Below are 19,009 nucleotides of genomic sequence, written 5' to 3'. Positions count from 1 at the left end.
AGTGAGAGAGAGAGAGAGAGAGAGAGAGAGAGAGTTAATAAGTGAGTGAGCGAGCGCCCGCATAAGCATAAACTGTCGTTTCCCCTAAATCGTCGAGGTGCTGTATTGGACCAAACCACAACCAGTTTTAAATCTCTACTTTAGCTTTCATACAGTTGTTTTGTTTATTCGTTTTCTTGCTGTTGTTTCTATGTTACTGTTGTTGACATTTTTGTTTTGTTTTGTTTTTATTAAAGAGGGTGAGGGTGGCGGTTGGGGGGTGAAGACTATTCTGTTCGAGTAATTTGGTGAAAACAAAAACGAAAAACACCAAAAGAAACGATATGGCAGATATATCATTGTCCATTCTCTTTCTCGGGAGGCAAACAAAACCTGACAATAATTCTTTCTCAATACTCTCTCCTACCGCCGTACTCAGTAACTACTCACCCCTCTCCGCTGGAGGCAATTCAGGAAATGAGATATTTGTTTCGAGATGTTACTGCCATTGCAATCAATACTAGAGGATCTTAATCCTTGGTCTTGTAAATAGTGACTGTCTAGATACTGTAAATAAGACGATTGCAATTTGTTCTCTTTATTTCGTTCACTTATCTGGACATCATTTTTGAGGTATTTGTCTGTCACTGGATCGATTTGGAAACCCCTTCCAACGAACAGATTTATTCACAATCCCTGCCCTAAGGGCAGACCATCGTAATGTCAACGACAAAAAGCTGAAGAGACGAAACAAGACAAACTAAAAGATCTCCATTGTAACCCTTAGTCACTTGAAACGGAGATATATGCGTCCCCGTACCCCACCCCCTAAAAGTAACCAAAACAAATACAGTTCAATACATACAAACAAACAAAACAAAACAACATGAACAAACTGGAAAATACATAACAAAAACAAAAACAAAAAAGCAAAACAAAACCAAACAAAAAATCTAATCCCTCTGAAATTTGACCAGAAGAAATGACCTTCTGACTATTGAAAAAGCACTAATGATAACGTGAGCTTTACAAGCCTTACAATGAAGACGGTACACACAGTCGGATCGTCAATAATTAACCGGACACTTGTCTGTTATCACTTCAAGAAAGGAACACGTCCAATGTCACGGACAGCTCTGAATCAATCAACACTCTCGGTCTAGTCGTTATCCGGGTTTCCAACGCCAGAGTTGTTACTTACGCTACGGCCCTAGCAGTATGTCTGGCACTTTCAATAGCCAGATGTGGCTAGATAATTCTACAGACGAGCTGCGGTCACCGTGATCTTTGCTAGTTGTTTACTGTTTTTAACGAAGTACGTGCCGTGAGAAGGAGAAGATGAGAAGGAGGATATGAGGCTCTGTGGGTTCGATTTGAGATCAACACGTTGGAGACTTTGCAGTTTTAAATTCTAATGCCTTTCATATTTACGAGAGATCACGTTTACCACACTAGTGTCTGGCATCAGTCGAAGTGTGATGTTTTTGTGTGTATGTGTTTGTGTGTGTGAAAATTCTGAGAAATTTTGTTTGTGTGAAGTGAATTGTGAGAGAGAGAGATAGATAGATTAAATAGATAGAAAGATAGATAGAAAGATAGATAGAAAGATAGATAGAAAGATAGATAGATAGATAGATAGATAGAGAGAGAGAGAGAGAGAGAGTGAGTGAGAGAGAGAGAGAGAGAGAGAGAGAGAGAGAGACAGAGACAGAGACAGAGACAGAGAGAGAGAGAGACAGAGACAGAGACAGAGAGAGAGACAGAGACAGAGAGAGAGAGAGAGAGAGAGAGAGAGAGAGAGAGAGAGAGAGAGAGAGAGTGTTTGTGGTAACGTCTACGGCACTAATGTTTGGCCCAAGTCGGTATGTGTGATGTTAGGGGGAGGGTGGAAAATGTCCATTCACACTGTGAGTGACTGCTTATTTTGTGTGTTTGTTTGTGTATGTGGGTGTTTGAGTATGTGTGTGTGTGTGTGTGTGTGTGTGTGTATGTGTGTGTGTATGTGTGTGTGTGTGTCTGTGTGTGTGAATGTAGGTGTCTATGTATGAAAATTGGGTAAAATTACGTTTGTGTAAAGTGAATTGAGATAGGTAGGGATAGAGAGAGAGAGAGAGAGAGAGAGAGAGAGAGAGAGAGAGAGAGAGAGAGAGAGAGAGAGAGAGAGAGAGAGAGAGAGAGAGAGAGAGAGAGAAAGTGAGCCTGTGTGTTGGTTTGTATGGGTGTGTGAGTATGTATTTGTTTGATCATTTGTTTACTAATTTGTTTTGGGTGTGTCTGTGTATGCCTTTGTCTGTACTCTGGGCTTGTATTTTTGAAGATATTTGCTTCTCTGAAAAATGTATAATTACCCAAAAAAAACTTCCCTTTTTTGCTTTTGCTTGATAGCTTCTGCTATATTGATCTCATTGCACTTTCCTTTCAAATCCCATGCCCACCCGAAAACTCTTTTATTTATTGAGTTTTTGGTTAGAAATATTTTTTCTTAGCAAACGCACAAAGTAATACATTTCATGGTTTGCTTAATATGTTATAAACGAAAATCGACCAACGTATCTGTAGTGTATTCCATGCAACAGCTGTTCTCTTGGAGCACAATAGCTGTTTATTTAATATGGGTTTTTTTTGCGGTTTTGAGTGCTTCTTACCAATGAAAACGAAAAGTTGCAGTAACAGACCGTGCATTGCATGGTGAAGTCTTATATCATATTATATGTTTGTTGCTTTGGTAAGTGTTTTACGACGGTCGCAACTGCACAAGGCCATATGAGCGTGCCGGACACTATAAACATTTTTCAGTTTGATAGGAAATAATTGGTTGCTTTTAAGCACAAGGGTACTATCCATAAAAATGCTGTTTTGGCCGTTTTGAGAAAATCGAAGGTAAAGCTTTTGCCCCTTGTTCATTTTCTATCTTTAAAAAAACGAGGAGGCTTTTCTTTATAACCAAAAAAATATACACACCAACGAAACTAAACTTCTCCTATAGGTAGGGCAATGCCCACTTTTGGTGTAGGTCAAGGTTTCTAGAAACCTCCGAAATTTGGGTTAGGACGCTTGTACTTAAAAGGGAGCAATTTTGAATTTTGCCCGGGTGACGGCCGAAGGGTACTCTTATTGATTTAGGGCCACCAAGGGGTCTTTTACATGCTCAACTTGCAAACGAGACCTCCGAGATTTCTCATCCTTATCTGAGAAAGCTAGGTGTTAGATCTTACCTACCCTAAGATCAGGGGTGTGGCTGAAAGACAGCAGGAAAAAAGGAGCCAAGGAGTAGCAGTAGAAGACTGCAGAAAAAATCATGAGCTCGGAAAAGGGGAAATGGGGCTGGATTCAGAAAGTTGAGGCAAAAGCAGACGACAGAACATGGTTAGAGAGCAGGAGATGAGGTAAACGGAGATAATTTTAGAGAAGAAAGGATTCCGTCGCTGTCAGGTTTTGGACCCGGGACCTATTAAATGAAAGGCGAACACCATATCCTCTAGACCACGAGAGGCCCCCCCCCCCCCATATTATATGTTTGTAGAGATGTAAATAAAAAATATATTAACAATATACATATACATATTATATATATAATCATCATCCAGTGCCAGATCTGCGACAGACATCGGCGATCATGATTTTCCATTCATTCCTTTGCTCGGATGCTCTCAGATTTTTCCATGTTACCCATTTGTTTAGGTTCCCTAAGTATGTTGTTCTGGGCCTACCCCTGCCTCGCTTGCCCTCGATTTTGCCAGTGAGAGCTAGATGTTCAAGACCCTTATGTCTATTCAGGTGTCCCAAAAACTGCATTTGTCGTTTCCTGATTGTTTTTAACATTGAGCGTCCCACGTGGGCTTCATCAAGCACTACCTCATTTGATTTCTTTTCCTTCCACGATACTCTTAGCAGTCTCATAAGAAATCACATTTCTGTTGCCTCTATTTTATTTTCACTGTCTTTAGTGATTGTCCAACATTTACAGCCATATAGAAGGATTGACGAAACATAGCATTTCAGGACTTTCATTTTGGTGTTCATTGATATGTTTCTATTTTTCAGGATTGGGCTCATTTTATTGAAACTAGCCTTAGCCATTGCAGTTCTCCTTTTTATTTCTGCGGAAGATTTGGCATCAGATGTTATCATATATCTTAGATATTTAAACTGTTGGACTTTAAATATCTAGGATATATATATATATATATATATATATATATATATATATATATATATATATATATATATATATATATATATATATATATATATATATGCGTAATATGATTGGATGATTGGAAGGCGGCACTGGTAGGTCAAGCTTCTTTACTTTCTACTCTTTTCTTTCTGTCTTTCTGTCTAACTTTGCCCAAACACTAAACGACCATTATTGTGCCGATGTGCTTCTCTTTACTCAAACAAAAAGCATAGTATAACTATAGAATCGGCACAATTTAGACCATTTAGAAGGCAAGCTTTGACTGTGCGCGTCACGGCCTATCTAAACTGAAAAAGATCCAACATTATTTGTTAGTTATGCTCTATGATGGAGTTTGAAAGTTTTTTTTATCATCAAAGGGTTGTCTCTTTTGTAAGCTTGAAAGAAAGCATTGACTTCCATCTTAATCGAAATCGAACACATAAAAGAAAAATAAACATGGCTCATTAGTCCAATTCTTTGTATCACCACCCAAGCCCCTATAAATTACTGAATAATGAGCAAAATAACAAGTTGCATCAAAAATGAAAATAACGAGTGGCTTGACAGCACAGTCTAAAAAGAGACCGGAATACAGACAAAAAGTTTAGGGGCCTACCTCTTTGGATTTTTAAAGTATCGAGTATAAAAGTTCTCTGGAGCTTTTCCCAATTATCCCTAGAGTTATTCTGCCTAGTTCAAGGAAAACAAAGAAGCTGACGAGATCAATTACTCTGACCCATTGGACTGGCAACACGCACAATGCAAGGCTATCTGATAAACTAATCATGTGACAGACAGATTCTGGTAAACGCCATAGCTCTTTGTCAAACATTTAGAAAAGCATTAGAATTTTCTTTGCTATTATGAATAATAAATGTTTTATTTCTGTGTGTTTTTCCAGCATAATGCATCGGTGCGTGACGCATACATTATTTATATGGAAATAGGCGATTGTTAAGAGAGAAAAAGATGGGATTTTTTGGCAGCAGTTCTGGGAGTTTTTAACCCTCAAATATGCGCCATATGCCCATGTTTGTTCAAATGTAAAATATTGAAACAGTTGGATTTCAGGACAAAAACTACAACAACTGAACCATACAACAAAAGAAAACAAATATGATATTCAACCAAGGAGCCATTTTGAATATAAACGATCACATCAAAAGATGAAAATAAACCGTATTACGACAACTGCTATTCCAATTCTGTAGTGTTCTTTGAATATGTACAGCAATTTAAAAAGTATTGTAGACCGAATGTTAGTACGCGTTTTACGGTCTGGACACAATTATACATCCCATTCAAAGCTCCCTTTAACGGTTTATAAGATCTTCCAGGCGGCAACATAACTCCAATATCCTAAACAGATGATGACAGTCCATCCATCCATCCATCCATCAATCCATCCATCCATCCATCCATCCATCCATCCATCCATCCATCCAGCCGTACATCCATCTGTATGTACATACATACATACAGCCATTCATCCATTTATACATACATATCGAATTCTTTATTCCAGGAACGTTTCGTATATTTGATAAAGAAATGGCAAACATGAGATTAAGTCGAAATGGTATGTTCGAATGAAGAGTCACGGAATGAAACGTGAAAATAACTTAGAAAGGATCTATTATCTAATCTATTCAGATGTCTATTTAAAATCAGAACTAACAGAACAGAAGCAGAATATCTTTTTTTCAACACAGGCATAGACATTTCAGTTACTGGGGTGTACTGAGAGCTGAAAAACCATGCTTGTCTTCAAAGTCAGATGGTGCCCACACCTTTCCTTCCAAACGCGATCGGAAGCTATGAGTGCGAAAAACAGCTCACCATTTTGTTAGGTATTTGGCCCAATATTAGGGACAACATTCTAAATATAGTCACAACAAAGACTACTTGTTGCTAAAAACAATTCCGCAGTGAACATTCTTGTCATCTGGAAGGACTGAAAGTGAAACTTGCTTTTTAGAATTACACATGAAACACTTTTTCCAGCCTATAATTTTATAGCATAGAGATCTTGGCAATGTCACCTTTATCAATAGCAACGGAATCAAGTGTTCCATGCATGAGTGCAAAGCTTGTGGTGAATGAAACATTGTTGGTTTCAAACGAGTGTCTTATAAACCTCCTTTCCCTTTCAATTGATTTTGTCATGAACAAGACCCTATTGCGCCTCTGTTGGAAGAAACATTTTTAGTTGATGTTGCCGTTTATGATATGCGACTGTGTCTGGAGAGTTCTGGCAAATTATACACGACATAAAGTGCAAGTAGGAACAGTAAAGATGTAACAAAGACTTTCACATTGCTTTAGTATAAACACCCTTTACTGACAAACGACTTAAACCTTATAAAACAATCCGTGAGATCAGCCAACATTAAACATTTGTCTTCTTCTTTCTGTTTATCAAGCTTTGTGTCGATACATTTTTAAAACATTCGCTAAAACCCTTTAACTTTTTTCGTAAATTATATTACGAGGTGATTCCATTTTACCTATTATGTTTTCATCGTAATTTTTCAAACTTGCAAAAAAACATAATCTTATTGTCTCTTAAGTTAGTAAGTGGTTTTGTTACTGTATATACCGGGTGAACAGCTCCGTTCTGGTTTATGGCTGTTGACTTTTCATTCTTAAGTTAAATTTCTCGTGCTGTATGTCACAATCCAGACAAGAGTTTAATTGTAAGGCAGCGTGGTGGAATCAGGCTCTCGTGAAAATAATCATAATGAAGAAACTTGCATTTTCCCGCAGATTTGTGAATTCTTATCAAATGTTTGTTTTCTGGCTCAAAACCGTTCATTCCCATTAAAGAACTCATTTCTGTGTGGATGTTTCTGAAAAACGTTGATTAAAGGCACAAAATATTGTAAATTTTCAGTTACCACGAACTCTTAAGCTTAGGAAATAACTAATCTTTGGCGGCCATTTGCTCACTAATTTTACTTCTGAAAATAAGGGACCCCACCTCCTTCTTTCGCAAATATCTCGACTTGTATTCAAGATAAAAGGATATTTTTTTCATCCAAATAAAGACAAGTGAACAAAATTTAGGATGATACCAATAACTCTTCATGCCCAAAAATTGACGACAGCCTGATTCCACCACGCTGCCTCACAATTGTCCGTCAGAGGAAATAACTTTTCGCGTAGAAATGTACAAATGGATTGGCTGGCATACTTGCCATATTATACTGTTTAATCCTTATTATACAACACAGACAATCGCATGTGTTGTATAATCTTTAAAAAAAACGTTTTACGCTGGTTTGTCAGAACACGCTTTTCCTTAAGCAAGGTGAAAAAATGACAATTGGTCACTTGGACAAGCGGGCTAACCCAGATATCGGGGATTTCGAGAAATCGTGACCGACATCAATTGTGGGTAGAGAAGTTTGGTTTCATTGCTGAGTATATTTCTTTGGTTATAGAGAAAACGCTCTTTGTCTTTTAAAGATACTGAACAAGGGTCCAAAATTTTACCTTCGATTTTCTCGAAACAGCATTTTTCGGGATAGCCCCCTTGTGCTTAAAGCAACCAATTATGCTCTCCCAAAGACGAGTCTAATCCAAGCAGTTAATGACCATGCAACACAATGCTATCGTTACACCACTGAAAGTCTATTCCAAAAATTCGTTGTTTATCCTTTTCCTAAAGTGAATCTACTGTCAACTAGACAAAGTCTGTTCGTACACTGAATTTCATAATAATATTAACAAACTCAGGTAATCAAGGAGATGATTTTTTTGGCATCTTCAAGGCAATCTGTGTCTTAGAGCGATATATTCACACAAAACAATAATGATGGGGTATTACATACAAACACTTAAGACACAGTCTGAAATACACCAACCAACAGATAGATAGATAGTTTGAGAAATAGATAGACAGAGATAGATAGATAGACGTATAGATAGATAGACGTATAGATAGATAGATAGATAGATAGATAGATAGATAGATAGATAGATAGATAGATAGATTAAACAGCTTGAGCCCTAATTAGATTACATTACAAAGAAGAATTAATGAATAATAATCTGTACTCACACATGGGTTCTCCTATGAGCCACTTATCCTTGCCGTAGAACTCCAACAGAGCTATGGGCAGGCACACTACTAAGACGAGCAGGTCTGCAACGCTGAGGCTCACCAGGAAGTAGTTCATCCGCTTGCGCATTGATCTCGTTCTGGCTACCACCTGGATGGAAGTGAAACGAAACTGAAAGAACAAAGATGCTGGCATCAATGTCGGTTAGCCTCCGTGACTAGCACGGAATAGTGGTAGAACAAAGATAACAAGGATGGTGACAATGGCGAAGGCGACTATGACAGCAGGCAGGAATACTGACAAAGACGACATTAGGAACAGAGACAAGAACAACAGCAACAACAGCATCAGTAACTCAAACTGCTGCTGCGCTGATATTAGAGTCTACACCTTCTACTATTACGCTGTTAGGGAATAGGTAACGGCAATACAAACAGCAATGAAACCATCAGCTACTCTTTTTTCGTGTCCATAGCTTCTACATAGCCCCTTTAAAATATTCCATTTCTTTCTCTACCCCTCACCAAACAAGTAACAGGAGCACTTTTTCTCTACATTCTTCTTTATCTTCCTCCTCCTCCTTCTCCTCCTCCTCCACCTCCTCCTCCTCCTCCTAATCCTCCTCCTCCTAAAACAACAATAACAACAACGACGTCGACTACTACTACTACTACTACTACTACTACTACTACTACTACTACTACTACTACGTATTATTCATTGATCACACTCCAATAAAAGCAACTACAAATAAATACAATGTAAGTGAAGATAAATGAAAATGGAAGATGAATCTGGTTAAACTATAACTACAAACGAAAGAGAAACTACTATAAATTTGAGTATTTTCGCTTGCAACACCAAATCCAATCTTCCAGTGTACTTATTTTTAAATACAAAAATGATGATGATGCAGTGAGACGTCAGCCCATTTTCTCTTGACTCGTCTGTAGGACTCAGTTCACTAATTAATAACAGAGAAAGATCATTATATTTTCTGTGTTGGTGTTGAGGAAGATAATTATATATTATTCTCTGTGTTTCTGTCTTGTATACATCTGTATTTCTATTATAAAAACTTCACCCACGCACTCCAAAGTATTATACAATAATCATCTCTTCCCTCATTCATATTTCTCTCCTTATTCAATATTTCTTCCCTTATTCATATTTCTTCCCTTATTCATATGTCTTCCCTTATTCAGTATTTTTCCCTTATTCATTATTTCTTCCCTTATTCATTAGTTCTTACCTCTATTCGTATTTCACTCCTTATTCATTATTTCTTCCCTTATTCATGTTTCTTCCTTTATCCAACATTTCTTCATTTGTTCATATTTCTTCCCCTATTCAAATTTCTTACTTTATTCGTATTTCTTCCCTTATTCATATGATTTCTTCTCTTATTCATTATTTCTTCCATTGTTCATATTTCTATCCTTATTCATTATGTCTTCCCTTACTTATTATTTTTTTCTTTTATTCATATTTCTCTCCTTATTCAATATTTCATGCCATATTCATTATTTCTCCCCTTATTCGTGTTTCTTCACTTATTCCATATTTCTTCCCTTATTCATATTTCTTCCCTTATTCAATATATTTCTTCCCTTGTTCATATTTCTATCCTTATTCATTATGTCTTCACTTATTCATTAGTTTTTTCTGTTATTCATATTTCTGTCCTTATTCAATATTTCATGGCTTATTCATTATTTCTCCCCTTATTCGTGTTTCTTCACTTATTCCATATTTTTCTCCTTGTTCATATTTCATCCCTTATTCTTATTTTTTCCCTCACTCGTATTTCTCCCTTATTCAGTATTTTTCCATTATTCATTATTTCTTCCCTAATACACATTTCTCTCCTTATTCAATATTTCTTCCCTTATTCATTAGTTCTTACCTCTGTTCATATTTTTCTCCTTATTCATTATTTCGCCCCTAATTCGGGTTTCTTCCCTTATTCATTAGTTCTTACCTCTATTCATATTTCTCTCTTTATTCATTATTTCGCCCCTAATTCGGGTTTCTTCCCTTATTCAATACTTCTTCCTTTGTTCATATTTCTTCCCCTATTCATATTTTCTCCTTATTCAATATTTCATGCCTTATTGATTATGTCTCCCCTTATTCATGTTTCTTCACTTATTCCATAGTTCTTCCCCTGTCCATATTTCTTCCCTTATTCCTATTTATTCCCTTTATCAATAAGTCTTCCCTCATTTTCGTATTTCTTCCTCTATATTCATATTTCTTCCCCTATTCATATTTCTTCCTTTATTCATATTTTTCTCCTTATTTATCATTTCTCCCTCGCTGTCCCACCAGCCCCCCCCCCCCCCCGCGCCTCTATTATCTCAATGTTAAGAACGGAACTCTCTTTACTTCGGTAAAAGTGTAGCTGTGGTCTTCATTCAGACATCACTTGACCTACTACCCGCATACTGGGTCCCAATCCTTTGAGGCCAACATGGATGTAACTTTAACTTCTTGCACGAAGTTTAGTTTATTTTTAAAAAGGAGACCTCAACTAGACCTGTTACCGTTCTTCCTTACAGTTTGATGCGTCTTGTTGTTGCACAGTACAATAGTCATGGACACACTGAGGCATAGTATTATGCATGTGATAACGTACACCATTGTGTTAAAGTTGTGCATAGAATCCGCCTTCCAAATAATAATGTGCCTTTAATTTGACTTGAGAACTTGGGAGAAAGGGGGGAGGGTTGCAAAATGTATATTAATAATTTCTGTTCTTAATTTATGAACTCATTGCACTGATGGGTCATATTTCATGTTCCATTATATCCTGTTTACGTCATTTATATGCTGTAAAAATCATGCCCTGGAGTCGGGGCAAGAGAGTGTAACGTAAAGACCGTGTCTGATTAAGTAGAAATGTGCGTGCTTGTGTTGTGAGCTTTGGGGAAATTGACGTACCCTTTTAGCTCGCGAAAGAACAGCATTTCATTCAAGAAGGAGTATAATAATAACATAGATGAGGACAGTGACTTTCCTCCTACAGTGTAATAACTACTCGTGTGAAAGAAGAGTGATGGAGAATTCCAAACCATGAATATAATAAGCAACCCTGTATTCTCTTTTTCAATCAATATGTAGTCACAAAACAGGGTTTCGGCTAAAAACAATTTACACCACAAGATCTGGGCGTATGGGTCGTCTCAGATGTGCCTATTCGGACCGTTTTCAAGAACATTGGGGTTACAACTCGTAGACGTTAGGGCACAGCAATTTTGTTAGGGAAATTGTCCGTCACTTGGCAAACGTTTTTGTACAGAAAGGGGCGTAACCATGATGGCTTGTTTACAACACAACACAGATCTCTCTCTCTCTCTCTCTCTCTCTCTCTCTCTCTCTCTCTCTCTCTTTCTCTCTCTCTCTCTCTCTCTCCCCCTGTCTCTTTCTCTCTCTCTCTCTCTCTCTCTCTCTCTCTCTCTCTCTCTCTCTCTCTCTCTCTCTCTCTCTCTCTCTATATATATATATATATATATATATATATATATATCATAATATATATATCTACATATCTCCTTCTCTCTCTCGGTCTTTCTTTCTTTCTTTCTCTTTTCTTTCTTTCTCTCTCTCTCTCTCTCTCTCTCTCTCTCTCTCTCTCTCTCTCTCTCTCTCTCTCTCTCTATATATATATATATATATATATATATATATATATATATATATATATAACATAATATATATATCTACATATCTCCTTTTCTCTCTCGGTCTTTCTTTCTTTCTTTCTTTTTTCTTTCTTTCTCTCTCTCTCTCTCTCTCTCTCTCTCCTTTTATTCTTCTCTCTCTATAACTCTTTTCCCTCTCTGCTTTTCTCTCGTTTTTTCTCCACTATTTATGTCTCTCTGTCTGTCTGTTTATCTATCTGTCTCTCGTTGATCTCTCTCGTTTTCTCTGTCTCTCTGAATGTATTTCTGTGTGTATGTGTGTCGCCATCTCTCTCTCTCTCTCTCTCTCTCACTCTCTCCCCTTCCTCATTCTTTTCTTTTTCTCTCTCTCCCCCCCCCTCCCCTCTCTCTCCTTTTCATTTAGTTTCTCTCTTTCTCTTTCCCTCTCATTTTCTCTTGTTCTTTCTCCCTTCTTTCTGCCTCTCTGTCACTCTGTTTGTCTATCAGTCTCTCACTTTTCTTTTTTGTTTTCTCTCTCTATCATTGGGTGCCTCTCTGTGTGTATATCTGTCTCTATTTGTCTCTCTCTCTCTTTCACTCTCTCTCTCTCTCTCTCTCTCTCTCTCTCTCTTCCTCACTTTCTCTACACATACTCTCTCTCTCTCTCTCTCTCTCTCTCTCTCTCTCTCTCTCTCTGCATATTGATGATCTTGTGTAATGATAAATCTATCAGAGACATGCAAGGAAAAAATTTAATCTACCTTTGAAAAGATCATCTAACTCAGATGTATTGGAAAAATATGGTGTGAAGTAAACGACATGCTTACAAACAATAACCATCAGTGCAGAGACTGAGTAAAGTGCTGTATAGCGTGGGTGAAGAATCGTAAAGAAACGTTATGTGTTAGTTTAAGTCTAGTTAGAGGAAAACTTTCACCACACACACATTTTAGATCCAGTAATCGAAAGCAACTTTTTAAAGTTAGAGAGGAAGGTTATTTAGGATTTGCATTGTGAAATTAATACAACTTCCGCTGGAAATGAGAAAGGGAAACATCCCTACCACACATAACAAAATTTTATGAGCTACTTGATTTCTGATGCAACAGATTTGGAAATAATTAAAATGGCAACAGATTATACAGGTCGTGGTGACTTTGAAGAGAGCAAAACACATAGTGCAAACAAGTGTCCTGAGGGTTTCCACCAAGATGTGCGCTCTAAGCAAGAACAGAAGCACGACATACTCGATGGTAAAATGATGGCATTACATGACGCATTGGGTCTGATAAAGATATCCAGACCTGGATCACCAGCGAGTTGCCCACGATGCCCACAATGAAGACGATGGCGTTGATCACGGTGATGTAGATGTACTGGTACAACTGGGGGCCCATCACCTTCGGCATAGGCCCACTCCCAGGGTACGTGCTGTTGTCGCTACCGTTGGTGTTGCTACTGCAGCTGCATGGCAGACTTGTTTGAGCATCAGGGCAGCACGATATGTTGTACGTGGTGTTCCACTCGCTGATGGAGAAAGTCTCCTCCATGTCGAGAAAATCTTACGAAGTCCGTTAGTATTTTCTCACCTACAATTTATCAATTCCCACAGATAAAATGAATGAAGATTTCCTATACCAGAGAGTAATCCAAATTTCTGGGGTCAGAAGGAAAACAAACTGCATACTGTCTGGGTTACCATCTCCACTGCTATGGTACAATGTTGCTGTGGACCTAACAAACACTCAAAGTTGTTCATCTTATTGTTGCAGAAATAGCCACACGGCACATCCTGAGGGGCTCACCCAAGAGCCGCCGGCACTTTCAAGCTGGTCTGCGTCTGCGGAAGAAAAGCAATAAAAAAGCATATTTAGCCACATTTACAATGCCAGTAATATAGTCGATAGAAATTCAAAATAAAAGGAAACATTGCTTAAATTAAGTAATATTAATGTTGAGTTGGTAATTCACAAAGAGTGGAAAGTTTTTCTGCAAATTCGCATTGCTATAAATATTGTCAGTGATTATCCCGACATCTGTATGCACAAGGATTAAAAAGCAAATCCTCGTGAAACATCAATTGAACTACCTGAAAGGTCTGTGCACTTAAAACGCCTGTTGTTAATCCCCATGCGAATACATGAGTAAATACCATGGAAATGAGGGCGATTTGGTGATATTTGTTTCGCTGTCAGGAGCGGAGAAAATAAGCGTTGTCACTTTAACCATCACAGGGTGTTTCTCAACCTGATTAATTCTGTTCCCATTGTCTATTTAGAATCAATTTACTATCACCTATTCCCAGGCTTGTGCAAGTTTCCCACGATGGATAAGCTTTGTAGCATAAAGTTTGAATTTTACTATTTGTTTCTTTCTACATAACCATAATTCTCCCTTTAGAGAAAGTCGTGAGTCCATCTAGCTCTTGATAAGGTTCTAGCATCCGCCAAGCCACAAGCAGTGCACAAAAACTCTAATGATGGTATGCCATAATCCGTTAAGAGAGACTGAGAGAGAGAGAGAGAGAGAGAGAGAGAGAGAGAGAGAGAGAGAGAGAGAGAGAGCTGTTGCTCTAAGAGTGCAAGAGCTCCACGAGAACAAAAACATTACCCTCTTTTCTTTAAAAAAGATGCAGATAATGCTCTGTTGGCATTCTAGCCCGGCTAGCTGCCATTTTGGTGCAACCACAGTGTCAATATTACATCAATACGCACGACGAAACAATTCGTTTTGTTGTTTTCTTCTTCCTAAATGCAAGGAGACTATTTGAGTTGCACAGAGGAAAGGAGATATTTCTTTCCTTTTAAAATTATGTGGTAGTGGTGAGGGTCTATTTATGTTAGAGTTGAGACAGGTATTACTACGAATTAAAATTGTTAATATTGTTTGTGTTCAAATATCATTATTGTTTCATTGGGAGACGAGCGTTCAAATTACTTCAGGACAAAGCTTTACAGCGTAACATTTTTTCGGTTGCTGTTCCAATATCCCCACAGTTCCTTAGTTTAGAAAAAATGCGGGGGGGGGGGGGGGGGGGTACCCCCCAAAATACAAATAATATCAAGCTTTTCTTCTTATTATAAAATAAAATGTATCTCCGATTAAACTGCGCTCGACGCAGAAGGCGTCAAAGCAAATGGAGTAAGATTAATTTTAACAGACTGTGACAACTTGATCAAAACTGCATCTCAAATATCTCCAGACTGTCCGTCTGCTATATTTACGGTACAACGCCCATTTTTAATTAAATAAAAGTAAAATACACGTTAAAGGGTAACAAAGGTCAAAGCTGATTTGGGTTTCATTGTCACCTTTCAAAACTACGAGTAAGAACATAAAGGAAGTAAAAATAAGTCTTTTATATAGTATAGATTTTTACGAACCTTTATAGCGATATCACTGTTAAAACGCTTCTTTTTTATTTCATACTTTGTCTTCATAACCTGAACATTATATTCTAGCCTTTTTGTCTATGGGCAAATACCCACAGACCTTTCCTTGAAAATATTTTTGGAGTAGAGATTATTAATGTTATCTAGAATTGGCCTAAACTGCAAATTTGTTTTTGCAAGTCTTCTTTTGACTCTCTTTTTGAGGTCGGTATCATAATTCATTTTTTTGAGGATGAGAAATACTTTGTATCTCTCAAGGAATCGAGACCACACAATTGGGAATATAAAATCAAGCTCTTTGGAAAAGTCTTCGAGGTGTCTGTGTAATGTTACATCTCATTTATCCAGTTGGCTAGGAGAAAGTAAAATTGGGTTCTACATTTTAAAGGAACTTTGCGACAATTAGCGGTGTGTAGACTGTAAAGGTTTTTTTTTGTCAACTAAAGTGCAGTGAGTGTCTGGTGGACAGACTTCTGTAGTGTATGAATACGCAAAACGTCTTTCACAACAGCTCCACCACGGGATAAAACATTCATGGAGTTTTATTCAGGGCCCAGCCTTCGGGCAAATATGTCGCGGGTCGATCGCTCTCAGGGGACAACTGGCTCTGAGTCCTCAGATTGCACAATATTCATCCTCACTTCTCCCAGGAAGTGACGGCCACACAGTTCGTCACAAAGCCAGGTCACAGAGCACGAAGGGCTGAAGGTGTTGTGGTATATTGATAAAATGCCTCTCTGGACACATTTAACCCGTTTCGAAAACAGACTTAACACAACACGGTTTCATGGATCCAGCTTTTAGTTCGTTCCTATTTTCCCGCGAGCTGACGGGAATGGAAGAAAAATAAACAGTAAATACTGACAAAAGATTCCGTACCTACAACAAAATGGTTGTTGCGTACCAGTTGCCATATATCATTGAGTCGTTTGTGTCTTATGATAGTGAAAAGGCGGTCAGATTGTTGAGAATAACTGAAGATTTAATAACCGTTGTAAAATGAAAATTTGTATCCAAATCTGAAGGTTTTGCTGCTGTTGCTTTTGCTTTTTATGGAATATTTTTGTCTGTCACAAAAACTGCTATGTAGAACATGAGGCGTTGGATCGTCAGGGCATTGGGCAGAAAGAGGAAGACTTGAGGAAGAACGAAAAGTAAAATTCTGGCCCTGCTCGAATACAGTTTTCTATACCCAAGGGACAGAACAGGTTAGCAAGTTACCACATCCAGGTACCCCTGAGACAAAACAACAATATCAGAATCATAAAAAGCAACAACAGCAACAACGACAACAACAACAACAACAACAACAACAACAACAACAACAACAACAACAACAAGAGAGGCGGTGACCCTGGCGAAGGATAGGCTTTCAGACACACACACGCACACACACACACACACACACACACACACACACACACACACACACACACACACACACTCACACACACACACACACATACACACGCACACAACAACAACCACAACAACAACAACAACAAAAACAACAACAACAGCAACTAAAACAACAACAACAACAACTACTACTACTGCTACTACTACTGCACCAACTACAATAACAACAACATCAACTACTTACAACAACAAAAACCTTCAGCTTGATGCTTATTGTAGACATACTCTCTACAGACTGCCCATGTACCCTTAGCACGACAACATAGAGTGAAGAGCTTAGCGCTTAGTCCATCATCTACTGCTTTCGAACGCCACTACATTTGCTACTAATTGACAACAGTTTTACTGTCACGTTTCTTGAATATTACTATATCTGAAGACCTCGAAGGGAAATGGAATTAGCATCCGGAAAAATACTAAGGACGTTTTGTCCTTTCTTGCGTGTGTTCATACAGAAATAATTATATACCACTATAATAGAGTTCTTTCCATCTAGTGGCATCTAGAACTGGTTTAGATATATCTATAGCACGTGACTACAGCCACATTAATTGATAATAATGGTACTGATCAAGAAAATGGTACAAACCAGACAAATTCTCCAAACAAAGGCAAGAATGGAATATCGTGACTAGTGCCATATTTCCCCCTTTACTTTTCATCTACACTATTTAAAAAAGAATAATACAGAAAATAGATTTCACAAAATTGAGCCCCTTCAGAATTTGTTTTAACATGGGGTACATAAATAAACACATACATTACTACTTAATATGAACGAATTATTACACAATATTATTATAAACACAGGTTAGCGACGTGACATTGCTGGTCGCCCCTGTGCACCGCCATGTTATTGAGCTTAGGTTTACGTGTGTTGCTCTTGACTACTTGACGTATAATATTCATACATATCACACACACACACACACACACACACACACACACACACACACACACACACACACACACACACACACACACACTCATATATATATATATATATACATTTTATTTACTACGTAGGGTTGGGGCACGGCTCACGATGTTGTGATGCTGACATCACGCTACCTCAAAACTAAATAGTTCTCTCTGACCTTTTTGACTGTTTTGCGTTACTAAGACCATGAGGACAGAAACCAAATGCTCTATCTGCTCTACCAAAATCGAAAGATTATTCGAAGTCATTGTCAAAGCTTGACATGATGTGAAACTTGAAATATTTAACATCACATTTCTCAAAACTAGGCATTGAGCATGCAGAACTCCGTAATTCTGAGGTAGCGATTAGTTGGCAACTTGCATGCACATCATTTATATTATACCGATTTTTATCCAGCAGCTATTGGCTTTGAAGAGAGGAGGTATCCAGTATCGACACAAAGTCAGGGGATAACTATTTCTTTTTGAAACTCCAAAGAATCAATGTTGCGAAAGAAGCAATATTTTGAGTGAAATCAGTGGGTGGTTTGTAGGTGCTCTAGTGTGGTTTGCTCCTTCTTTCCTATCAAGCAGCTATCGTTCTTATCTCTCCTTCTTTTCTTTACTTTTTACCCTCGAGTAATACCTTAAATCTTCAGCACGTATACGACCTTACAACTTTTACTGAAACTAAAAATAGGTTGACTCACATCGGACCTTTTGACCGTCTCCTGTTTCTGTGGGTATGCGTAATACAAGAGCATCACATATGGACCGGGTCACAACGGTATGATTTGAGGTCAGCCACACTCAAGCACAAACAGGAATGGGGTAATGGAATCATGTGGGCTTTCTGAGCTGCCAATGTTTATCGGAGTTGGCAGGGAGGAGAATAAAGGGAATAACGTGAAAACGTTTCTCTTTATTATTGTCCCGCAATGAACCGAAAACCATAGGTTTATTTCTTCTTTCTTGTACTGTTTCCACAAACTAGAAACATTACCAGTTGGTGTTTTTTTGAATGTCCCTTTTCTTTCTCTCTTATAGAGTGAGACAGACATGTTTGCTCTTGTCGTGCATATGCAGCTTCTACTCATTTAATTATTTTGCCTTACTGGTTGAAAAATGCAAAGATATTGACAGAATCCATTCCCGACGAACGCATCTTCAGAAGCTGTCTCATCGATGTGTCATATTTATCGCACTTCAATTGGAGAGGAGTAATGATCTGTGAAATAGGCTCTAAGCCTTGAAGGCAAAAGACGTGAGTTCGATTATCGCTTGGGGGAGATAATATTAAGGAGTATTTCCGTGTTGCTGCAGGGATGTAGTACCTCACATAACCCTGGTCGGCCGTGACAGATAGATCGCAAGATTAATAATCTGACGTGCGTCAGTAGAGGCGTT

The 19,009-nt window shown here is 38.1% G+C and overlaps 1 protein-coding gene across 4 annotated transcripts in view; it reads right to left on the bottom strand.

The window, feature by feature from the left end:
* LOC101849803 (QRFP-like peptide receptor) overlaps positions 1-14,331 on the bottom strand; it is a 55,210-nt gene extending 40,879 nt beyond the window's left edge. Inside the window, exons 1-2 of one of the 4 annotated variants that reach the window (XM_035972382.1) lie at positions 13,142-14,331; positions 8,226-8,397 (exon numbers count right to left, since the gene is read on the bottom strand). In XM_035972382.1, the coding sequence (XP_035828275.1) occupies positions 8,226-8,397; positions 13,142-13,420 (451 nt within the window). In that variant the 5' untranslated portion in view covers positions 13,421-14,331. The remainder of the gene's footprint in view (positions 1-8,225; positions 8,398-13,141) is intronic. The other 3 variants (XM_035972398.1, XM_005088966.3, XM_005088967.3) reach the window with 3 other exon arrangements.
* Positions 14,332-19,009: the final 4,678 nt, after the last annotated feature.

Source organism: Aplysia californica, unplaced genomic scaffold, assembly GCF_000002075.1.
Source record: "Aplysia californica isolate F4 #8 unplaced genomic scaffold, AplCal3.0 scaffold00002, whole genome shotgun sequence".
NCBI lineage: Eukaryota > Metazoa > Mollusca > Gastropoda > Aplysiida > Aplysiidae > Aplysia > Aplysia californica.
This window is presented reverse-complemented; position numbering and strand designations above follow the sequence as displayed.